Source organism: Anopheles cruzii, unplaced genomic scaffold (assembly GCF_943734635.1).
Source record: "Anopheles cruzii unplaced genomic scaffold, idAnoCruzAS_RS32_06 scaffold00480_ctg1, whole genome shotgun sequence".
NCBI lineage: Eukaryota > Metazoa > Arthropoda > Insecta > Diptera > Culicidae > Anopheles > Anopheles cruzii.
This window is the reverse complement of record NW_026454083.1, coordinates 1-11,907: the sequence shown is the minus strand read 5'-3', so window position 1 is coordinate 11,907 and position 11,907 is coordinate 1. Positions and strand designations below refer to the sequence as shown.

The window sequence follows — 11,907 nt, the reverse complement described above, 5'->3', positions numbered from 1 at the left end:
GACTTGGCCGCTTCCGATTATCATTATCGTCCTGCGTCCGACGGTCGCCTGTCGGAATGTTCCCGGGAGTAGGCAAACTCCCGAACCCGCGGGCCATTTGAAGATTTCAATCCCAGCGCATCCCATAAGCCGCCGTCCATGCAGCGCGCCCCGCGAATATTGGTATCACTTTCAAAGGTTTTTGTTTTCTTTCATTCCACTGCTTCCGCGCACTTCTTTGGGAAATTCGGAACGCGTGTATGAGAGGGCCGATGCTCCCATGCCAAGGGGAGCACTCACACCACAGCAGCTCGGCTTACATTCTCGGCTTAGCGAACTTTTTCACAGCAGCTGTTACATTCTCGGCTTAGCTAGGCTGGAAGTTAACTAACACGCCTAGCGATCACGATCACATCAAATTGCAATTCTCAAAGTTTAGCTCCGTTAATTATGCTGCGCAAAACTCACCCTACGTCGTGATCGTGAATGTGCACTGTCGGAAGGATTACTGTTTGACGTTTGACGTGCATGTGTATAGGTGTCTCGTGGAAGCTGCGTGGTGCACATACAAACGCACAACGCGAATTAATCATTGCGCATCCGCTTAAAGTTGGTAGCACTGTTTTTGACGTTTATAGTGTGTTACGCGGGAGCTTACGCCGCTCTTCTCCTCGTTCTCTTCGCGTACAGAGAAAGAACTTCGGTCCCCCGTTTCATTCGACCGCTTGCTGTCGTGCCGTGTCTGTGTGAATTGTTTTATCTCAACGTAAGTAACGATACAAAGTGGTCCATACCGCCAAATTAACACAACACGGTGGGTTTTTATTCTAGTTCATTCTAAGCCCAACCGGATCCAGGATGTTTCGATATGTTGCCAAAATGAGCCATGATGACCAGAATAAGCCCGTCACGGCAATCCGTGGTGTTGATGCGGTTCTTGCGAAGCGACTTGAGGAGGCCGGCTTCAACTATGCGCATCAGCTGCTCTCAACGTACCTGCATTTGAACAAGGAGCGCAAACGATTTGTAAAGTGGATGCATTTGAAGTTCGGGGCCAACGGGCTACAGGCCACCGAATGTTACGAGTGGCTACATAATTGGTACAGAGGGCACCTATAAGCCTTACGGTACTGTGCGGTTGACACGAAAAGCTTCGAAGTGCATTCCGAACGCGTGTAACGCTTTACGCACGTAAAATGTATTCAATCACGACAATAAAACGATTGATGATCCAACATAATATGCATAATGTTATGTACAGGTGCATGTATATTATAGAAATAGTATGGTGACAGTATATATATCAATATGCTGATCGGGGCCACCGCTGATATCTGAAGCCGTGTGTTCTTTCGAAAGCTAGAAGTTAAGAAGCAACTGATGAGTCGATGAATAGAAGTTTATAGTTTCGGCGAATATACACGACCTCCTGCAAATGACCATTGAACCGGGCGGGCGGAACACAGTCTTTTGCGCTTTTCATTTGCTTGCGTTCAGACAGACAGACTTAAGTATTTTTATAAAGCAAGCATTCCGCGCGTTTGACGGCGGCTGGATACGCTAAACAATCACTTTTTTCACCCTGTCTGCTGCCGTTTCGTTGATAATGATAATCGTTTTCGGTGCTCCGGAGAGAGCAAGCGATGGTGCTGGTGCCGGTAAACACCGCCTAGAAACTGTTCGAGAACGTCCGGCACATGCTGGTAGCCACGGTATCGTCGCACGTCATCACGTCATCTTCGTGGTCGTGGCCGGTGGCCGCCGTTAGGCTCAGGTGGCCGCCGTTTGGCTCAGGTGGCCGCCGTTAGGCTGACGATACGATGAGCCGATACGGCTTCCGATAGAGCGTTGGTTTGCTAATAAAATATTTGCATAAGAATCACCGGTCACCTCTTCTGACTACTACCGGAGGATGGGGAACGCGTCCTGTTATTATTGTCCTCATCCCGGTAGCCCCGGGTGTCACGTAACATTCCCTCTCCCAACCACCCCCGGCCGGAGGGGTGTTGTGTCAATCCGGACCACGGATTGATCCCAGGTCGTCCCAGAAGCAGCGGAATGGTGGAATTTCAAAATGATTAGCGATACACCGAGCTGCTGGCATTCGGGCAAAGGTACGGAATTTTCCGTCTGCACATTGCCTTATGTGTCAGCTGATTACATTAATTGCCTTCGATTAGCATGCCTCGATGTGCGTCTGCACGCATATGTGTGTGAGTAAATGTTCAGAAGGATCCAACTTGTGACATGTGGCAAAATGTGACAGTTACTCTTTCGCGAAGGTTCTCCACTGGCGGATGGTTTCTAACACGCTTGGCGCTTTGAGCTCAGCGGAATAAACCGGTCAAAACTCGTCACATCCGTCACCGGTCTATGAAGTCGCCCAAAAAGTGTATACCAGGACGGTGTGCTTTAACCAAACACGGTGATTTGTACAGGGTGGTCAAAAACGCGTGCACTTTTTCATTTGCTTATGAAAAAAAAACGGCTGAATATTTTTCCATGGTTGAACTTTTATTCGAAAGGTTAATTCATTACAATTTTTTGTGGAAAACAATTTTGGTCAAATGTTCACCACGATTGGCTTAACCGTAGCCCATTCGGTCGACCTATTTTTGAGTACATTTTCGATTGTCAATTTCGATTTCGTTAATAGCAACTTGAATTTCGGTCTTAACGTTGTCAATAGCTGCTGGTATGTTCGCATAACATAAATATTGATTGTGGCTGTCAGCTGTATGGCACGTGGCGCCGTCCTGTTCAAACCAAACGCCGTCCAAGTTTGCAGCTTCAATTTCGCCGAAAAACCAATCAGCTAAAATCCGCACCACACAGTCACTCGTTGTGGGTGCATTGGCTTCTCTTGCACGATTTATGGCTTTTCCGAACGACAACAGTGCTTATTAACATAGCCACAGAGGTGGAAATGATCTTCAATGAAATGTACTTTTGACGAATGTTTTGGCGACATACCACTTTGGAAATACATTTTTCATATTTCCCAATTTTCTGCAAACAAAATTATATTTTATACATAAATGTCATGAATGAACCTTTCAAACAAATGTTCATCCATTAAAAATATTCAGCCGTTTTTTTTCTATAACCAAATGAAATCATGCATCGTTAAAGAAACACTCTGTATAAAGGGTGTTTCGGACAAAAACGAGTCAACTTCAGCTTGACGCAGTATTTGTCACAGTGCATCAAAAAATCGTGTACACCTCTTATTTTAAAGATATTTTTGTCAAAAATCATACGTATTATTCGATTTTGAAATTTGGCCTTCATTTGTGGAAATGCGTTCCTGGCGTTGGCGGTCTGCAGCAAAGAAAGCGACCAAGAAAACGGTGCAAGAGTTGATGAAAGGGGTAAAACGAAAAGCTCGGCAATTCGCATTCCTTAAGACGGAGGACTGAATGATATTTTTTCACATATTCTGTATAAAATTAGCTTTCAAGTGAAATATAACTTGATTTTTTAATAATTTTTTTGACTTTTTTACACATGTTTTTGTTTGACTCGTTTTTGTCCGTAACACCCTTTATTGTAGGACGGTGTGCTTTAACCAAACACGTCAATTTGTAGTAGGCGTACATTTCCGAGGCAGAGAGGGGCACCACAGCGGGCAGCTCTTCTTGGGCACGTCTTAAATTAGGCTGCGTTCACCCGCGGATGTTGGCAATTAAATTAACAAAAAAAATCGGCAAATTAAGGAAATAATTTTTTTTTTTTTTAAATTAAATTTGATCTTTATTATACATAAATGTTTGGTTAAATTAGGTTACAGAGATATTCCACATTGGGATTGCAGCTATTTGTTAATTCTAAGGTAACAAAATGATTGAAATGAACATGTTTTCGATTAAAATCTATTTAAATTATATGTTATGCCACGTAGCATCGAGTCATTTTATCATACTTATAACTAACTAGCTGATCCCGGCGCGCGTTGCCACGCCTCATTTCATCCTCATTTCTCGATTATCCGACGTTTCTGCAGAAATTATTACGGGATTTTAATGGGCTCTAGGTCTCTTCAGCCAGATACTGTGTGTGTGTGTGTCGGACGGAGAGTTACTGTACCTGTGTAGGACCCGTTTCTTCTGCAAATAGTCCAGGGCCGACCCAAGCTCGCACACCAGCAATGCGACACTCGTCTCCGAAAACTCCACCTGTGTTGGGAGATGGGGGCGTTCGGATGTCGATCAAAAACGGATAGAACGGATCAAGGATCGATGGCTACCGAGGGAACTTACCTGATGCTGCAGATGGTAACGCAGATCACCGCCGGCCAGCAGATCGCACACCATAAACAGATCCTCCTCGTCTGAGGACAAAAAAAACGGAACGTAGAATAAACATGTGGCTATGGAGCTATGCAACTATGACGCCCTTTCTGGCGTCCTCACCTTGGAAGGAAAACCAGAGATTGACCAGAAACGGATGCTCGAGCGAAGCGAGCAGCTCCACCTCCTTCAGCACACCGCCCAGTGCGCCACGCCCGATGCACATGCTGCGGCTGACGTACTTCATTGCGAACAGGTTACCGCTGTCCTTCTTCTGCACGATGCAGACCTGCGAAACGGAAAATTCCTTCCTCAATCACAAACGGCCGTCACCAGCTCAGGTGAGTAGCCCCAGTAGCCTCACCGCGACTTTATTGCACCCGCGTGTCCCGCTCACCATCTCCACGCACCGCCCCTGCAATGGCTTTCCCCAGCCCTCGCGGCGGCGGCGAGAGATTTATTTTTCAATTACGTTCCTGTTCATTGTTTTCTGCTTCTCCTCACTGACTCACGGCTTCGAAGGGTCTTCCCGCCCTGAATGGAGATGGATGAGACCGACTTCGGACTTTTCCTGGTTTGATCCCTGGCCCTAGCTGTTATCTCGTTATATCTTCGCTCCGCTCCCCACGCCTTGATGAAATGTGTATCTCACTGTGCACCAACACCAACCGGCGACATGAAAGGTGGCCACACCTAGCAGGGTGGCTGAGAAATGGATAGGCCCGCGTGCAACGGTTAGCTGGAACGGTCACGGAGTCCCGAGTAATCGCCGATTACTTATTCTTCTTCTTATTGGACCGCAACCGGTCTGAACGGTCTTAGCCTACAACGAGAGTCAATGTTAATCTCTGATGCTTTCCGTAACGGTTTGTTCTTACGGGCGGGGTCCCGCGCCAACCGATGAAATCATTGATGGACAATCCCATCGACAACAATTAACGCATTTGAAGCAAAGCTTTGGGCGACGACGACGACGACGAGAATGGGATTAAAGGCACAATAAGCTGATTTTCCGAAACTAACAACGCTCGACCCCGCATCGCAAAACCGGCCGAAACCGATCCCGAAAATGTCGGATTGGAACTGTATTCACCAGATGTTGCTCTTCGGACTAGTATTTCGTTCCGTGGCATGAGTAACGATTTGGCAGCACAGCGGTTCACTTCTTATGAAAGTATTGAAAAACAGGGTCTCTCACTGGATCGCTCCTAAAGATGAGGCGTTCTATCGACACGGAATTGCCTTGAAAGATGGGAGAAGGTAGTAGCTAACGACGGACAACACTTTGATGAAGGTAGTCATACGTTTTGTTGTTGTAGTTAGGCCACAACTGTCGAATAAAAACCGCACGAAGCAAGTCATACACCTAACTAAAAGGTAAACTCTTCGCTCATCCAACAAGAAACTTGCGCAAGCAATGGCATCGCAAATGTAATGGCCAACAAAAATAACAAAAACTGAACATTTATGAAGAGTAAACCTGTGAGGGAATTTGTTAGGCGTTCGATTCGAGCCCCCGGACGATGGAGGCGCCTGGTGCCGCACGAATGCGCAGAACGAACGAACGAACGAACAAATGGGGTGATCCGGAAAAAACGGATAGTGGTGGGGAAAGGATCGAACAAGGTGTGTGATTTTCCACGCGCCATCCATTTTCCAGAAAAGTGGCTCGCAGTAGGGTGGCTTTCGAAACTTTGTTTTCAAATCTTCGCTCGCTAGGTGCTAATCCGACAGAAACAGCAAAGAAAGAATGAAATTGAGTAAGACAGACAGAGTGTGTGTGAGAGAGAGGGGGGGGGGGGGAATAAAATGCTTCGGGCACGCGAACCGTCTGTGAAGGCAGTAGCGCCACCCCACCACCAAAAGTTGGTGCCCGTCCGGTCGGGTGAGTGAATTATGGAGACATTGATGGCAGAAGTTGGCGGAGAGGTCCCCCCCCCCCACCTACGAGGGCTGCGCTACTTCTCTTTCGCCTCCAGCCGGTCCAGGGGGCCAGGGGACCGTGGGGACGGTCATCGAAAACTTTTGGAAACTTCGTACCTTCGTACGAGGGGTGTGAAGCATTCCCGACCGATTTCGAGTCTCCGGACATTTTCAAACAATCTCACCAAAATATTCGAGTACCAAACAAACAGCTGCGGCTAGGAACAGGAATGTTCATGTTTTTCCGTGGCGATTGTAACTTCGCCTCACACGCGTCAGGTTTTTTCTCGTTTTGTGTCAATCGACGGTTTCGTCAAAATCGCGTCACATGATGGAGTTCCAAGAAAATTTTTAGCAGGAACTCTTTGGAAGTTTGGAAGGTTTCCTCAAAGGGACGTCCCGCCTATATATGATAAAGCATTTCATCAGTGCACAATACCAAACTGCTGGTGACTGTCGCACAAGACTTTTTGTTTGTGGTGGAGGCAGTGTTCGGGAAGCCGGTTGGTGTCCGTTTTTTCTTTCGGGAGTGTGTACATGTGTGTCTACGTTCGATAGCCTCGCGCGTCATCGAGAAAGGAAGTTGGCTAGACTTAAAAAAAACAGTCGTCGACATCCCAGTTTTGTATCCTGCGCTGCTCGGTTTTCGGGGCACGCGTCACGCGGTACTCTAAACAGTTAGAAACGGTCGCGTAGGTTTTTTTTCTGGTTTGTGGTGGTTGAGCTTTCTGGGTGGGATCAGCGGAGTGTTTTTAAGAAACGGTGCGAGTGAAGAAACACAGGGAGTAAGTAAGAAGAACTTTTCTCTGAAAGGATCAGGCGTCTGTGCAACGGTTTGTCGAAACATACCATATAATAAGCTAAGTACTTTTCTTTTCTTTTCCTGTCCTTTACATATGTTATTACTGAAATCATATTTTTTTTTTAATTTTTAATTTTTTTTAATTTTTAGACCATAGTTTAAATTTTTTCTCAAAATATTTAAATAATTTTTGCCCGGATTACTTTTTCTTAGAATTCTTCGTCAAATCTTTTTTAATTTTTCAGTCAAATCCTTGTCTGGTTCTGATCGGGGAACGGGATTTTAACTCATAATTTTTAAAAAATTTCCTTGTAGTCGATGTCGGGTGACTATAGGCTATAGGGAGTGTTTGCATAAATTTTTTTGCCAAATTCACATAAAGAAAAAAAAAAAAAAACAAAAAACCTTTATTGTAGGATGTTTTACTTTTTCGATTTCGTTAAGCCGGTTAAAATCTTATGGGGAACTGAGAGAAATGCTCAGAATTCCACCAAAGAACGACCGTGCTTCGAGATCAAACAAGGTTGAAACAAATCCAAAGAAACTTGTTAATTTTGAGTTGAAATAAAAGGAACACTCTTTAGATTTTCTAGATGTTGATCTTTGTAAGTTAAATTTTAGTTTAAACTAATGTCAAAGTATAAAGTTAAAAATTTATAGATAGAAGGAAAGAAGGATAGGCTATCGCGGCTCCAAGTCTCAAAAATTTTCAAAACAACTACAACCTTTTTCGTTTTCTTAATTGCCGGTTAAAATCTTTATGGGGAACTGAGAGATTTGCTCAGAAATCTACCGAGGAACGACCGAGCTAGGAAATCAAACAAGGTTTAACAAATTTTTAAAGATATTTTTTAAATTTGAATTTGGAGTGAAATGGAGCACCTTTTTATGAAAATTATATAACTTTTTAGAATCCTATCAAATGAGTTATTTTTGACTTTTTGAATATTTATACTATAAACATTATCACCATACTATATTTCATATATTTATATATTTTATATTTATATATACCTAAATTAAAACATGCCAAATGTTTTTGGATTTGATGAAGTGGTGGTGGAGTGAGAGGAATCAGATACCCTGAGGATCTCCTAAAAACCTTATTGGAAAATTTTCCCGATTGAATATTCTAAGCTTAATAACCACAGAGTGTCTGATTTTCTCGAAACAATTTGACCCCACTGGAATCAATCCAAATAGGCTGGTAAATTTAAGAAAATATAAAACCTAAATTAATTTATAGTATAGAATTTGGATTTGATGAAGTGGAGGCAGAGTGATACTAGACCCCACTGGAATCGATCCAAATAGGTTTTTAAGATACAATTATTTAGATATAGTAGTAGTTAGTCTAGTATAAAAAAGAGATAAATGACAAGCTATTGCAGGTCAAAGTCCCTAAAAGTAATCAAACAACAACCAGTTTACGTCTCTCGGAAAGGCCAGGGCTTCAAACACCCAGGAACCCTGATTGACAACTGGTAGTTGAATGAAATTAAATTTAAAAAGAGACGAATGCTAGGCTATTACAGCTCAAAGTCTCTATAAAACAAAAGAAAAAAAAAAAAAATCACCAAAATATTGTACTCAAAATCCCCCGACGCTATATATGGTTCATTGCTTTTGCATTAAGTTCTGTGGCCTGGCTGGATGGTGGACGCTAGAGCCAACATAAATCAGTGCGAGAGACTCCCACAGGAACTCGACGACCACCGCGACGTTCGACTGCGGTTCGGCTCGATTTGCGGTGGGCCGATTTGTGGTTTGGGGCTACTTCACACACAACGTCTGCGGTTGGGTTCGCCGCACGGATATACCAAAACACGGACGCAAACAAACATGGAGCCCGCCGTGCAAGCCTGTTGACTGTTCCTGTTTCGGAGGGCGGGGGGGCACACTAGAGTGCGGACACCCCGTTTGACAGTGCCGATTACTGTCGACAACCTGTCAGTCAGTGCATTACCAACGATCCACCAGCCCAGGGCCAGACCGAGACCGAGCACGTCCTTTCTTGGGGCCGGCCCGCACTGACGAATTGACATTCATAGCCCCGGGAGCCCCAATGCTCCCCAATGCTGGCCTTTTTCTTGTGTGTTGAGGTAACAGCCAAACACCAAAACAAGCGGACGGACGGACGGATGGACGGGTGGACGGTGTGAAGATTAGTGGGTTTCGTCGTGCTTCTCCACTGCCTCGAACCTCCTCGGAGCACCTAGCACTCCCAAGAGCACAAGCGCACGCAACAGTTCATTAGTTCAACAATGGTACAATGGTTGTATAGCAACCCAGTGCCCATGAAAAGGGGCGGGCTCGGTGGGCGGCTCAAGAGCCTGTCGGAGAAGGAAGTGCCCCGTGCCTCTACGTCGCACACTCCTGCACGTCCCTCAGGTATCTGCCTCAAGAGACACGTCAGACGAGGCACCCCTCTGTCTTTGGAGGGTGTGGATAGTGAGGTGTTCCACCGTTGCCGTTGACGTCAGAGTCGGCTGTAACGTGCGTAGCATACGAGCCCCGCGAGTAGCACAGGTAGCGGCAGGTTGACGTCAGTTTTGGTACTCGGCATGACACTAGAGCACTTCAGCAGCGCTGGCCGTGTTACTGGTACAGGGTGAGTAAATTAGGTGAGTAAAAGTAAACTTGAATTTGGGTCTTGAGGTTGTCAATAGTGATTGTGGTTATCGCTGTATGGCACGTAGCGCGGTCCTGTTAAAACCAAATGCCGTCCAAGTTCTCAGCTTCAATTACGCCGAAGAATCAATCTGTCAAAATCCGCACCAAACAGTCACTAGTATTGGGTGCATTGGCTTCTCTTGCACGATATGTGGGTTTTTTTCAAAATGCTGCTCATTAAAATAGCCACCGAGGGGGAAATGAGCTTCAATGAACTGTACTTTTGACGACCTACCTCTTTGGAAGTAAATTTTCCACATTTTCCAATTTTTTGCAACCAAAAAAGGGTATTGTATACACAAGTGTAATGAATTTACATTTCAAATAAATGTTCAAGCATCGACAAGTATTCAACAAGTGCATGCTAATTTGCTCACCCTGTAGTTCCCTTCAACACTCGGCACAGCCTGAAGATGCATATACTTTTCTACAAGATCGAGATAGGCTAAACAACGCACGTTAAAGCTTGCGGAGGACAGTCGAGCACATCGAGCACTGGTTTGTGTGTGAGTCGCTGATTTTCTGCCTGGCTAGCTGGGCTGACCTAAATGACTTAGACTGAATGCATCTCCCAAACGTGGGATTGCGTGACCAACCGTGATCGACCGCGCACGGTCGCACACTACCGACTGCTGCAAACTTGCGGACCCGAGGTGAAAACCGTGTACCCGAGACCCAACAACACAACGACACCACACCGGTGTGAATCCAAGATGGGCCAAGAGATGGGCCACGACTATGATGGGCCGACACGGGCCAAGACAGACAAACGGACAGGCGGACAGACGGAAGGACTCGGTGCCAGACATGGCCTGTCGGGGAAAAGTCAGTCAAACCAGTCAGTATGGCCCAGGAAGCGTAACTTACCTTGCCGAAGCTGCCCTTGCCGATGTTGCGCAGTATTTGAAAATGATCGAAGTTCACTGCAAAGAAGAAGCAGAAGAGCAGAGAGTCAAATCGCCGGCACTAGAACAGCACGCCGAAGTGTCAGAACAGAAGCCAAACCCCGAACAACCCCTACCACTACAGAGGACCACTATCGAGGACCCTTATCGAAGGTAGCGCCGAGGTAGCGCAGGTAAATAAGGCAGTGTGGTCAGAACAGACGGTGAGAAACTTCCACCGACATCCTGGCGCCCGCCCAACACAGGCGCAAGTCTGGGGTTTATGAATGCATTACCGGCGCGTACCGAGAATTGAGAATATTTCCTGAGGCTTTTGAGACGCTCCACAGCGAACTCATTTACTCCTATGCGGGGGTCCTGGGTTCTACATTGTGAAACGGGAATCAATAGCACTCGTCGTCGTCATCGTCGTCGTCGTCGTGGAAGGTGGCGGTCAAGTAACAACTAATCAGGATCAGGAGTAACACTACCTAGTAAAGGGCTCCTAGAAGAGGAGACCGTCCTGTGACACCGATCCGAGTGTCCGAGGTCACGAAACTGGCATCGGTTCGGAAATCGAACCCTCAGCTTCGACTGCTGGTTAAGGAGGTCACTAGGGACGAGCAAAGGACGAGCATCTGGATGGTTCGACCTAGCTCAGGGACGCTTACCGGACTGGAAGGAGGCCGACCAAAGGAAGATTCCCTACCCTGCAATGGACCTGATCCTGATTCTGGCAGCAGCAATCCCAGCTCAACTAATTGACTGCTGCCTGTCCCTGCTACAGGGCTATCCATTTGGTAGTTTCAAACAAAAACATAGAAAACAAAGTACCTTGTACCACAGTCAGTCAAACTTTTGGCTGGATATAAACAGGAGCCTCTATAAAATGAATCCCTCAATCAATCGATCGAAGGAGGAATTCAGTTTTCCCAAACAGGGTAGACATTCAGCTAAAAGTTTGACCGATGCATTCATGCCGTCTGATTTCAACTGGATAACCCTCTTCTACTTTCTTCTACCATACCCCGGCCTCTAACTTACCATCCTCTTCCGACAGCAGGGTCGCATCGTGCCGGGACGACGAGTTGACACCCATCCTGCCGAGGCCGTCGTGCGATCTTCCGGAAGTCCGGCCGTCCGAAGTCCGGCCGTCCGAAGTCCGGCGGTCCTTCGCACTCGGTGCGTCAGTGTCAGTGTACGGCTACAGGGTCAGCTCGGCCAGTGGCAGTGCCACCTTCCACTACCGCTATCTCGTACCTCGCAACACGATCCCCGCCCACCGGGTGATGTGACTGATGCGGCGCACAAACTGACACACGCGATATCGGTTATGGAGCCCCAGCCGAGGGACCGG

General features: G+C 46.3%; 1 protein-coding gene across 1 annotated transcript; it reads right to left on the bottom strand.

The window, feature by feature from the left end:
- Nucleotides 1–4,065: 4,065 nt before the first annotated feature.
- Nucleotides 4,066–11,649, bottom strand: LOC128276090 (serine/threonine-protein kinase 32A-like; the record flags this gene model as incomplete). Its single annotated transcript, XM_053014560.1, has 5 exons — nucleotides 11,595–11,649; nucleotides 10,534–10,589; nucleotides 4,392–4,557; nucleotides 4,239–4,309; nucleotides 4,066–4,154 (listed from the first exon to the last, which is right to left on the bottom strand). Coding segments are annotated over exons 1-5 (437 nt in total), but the record flags the coding sequence as incomplete, so codon positions are not given.
- Between the last annotated feature and the right edge of the window lie 258 nt (nucleotides 11,650–11,907).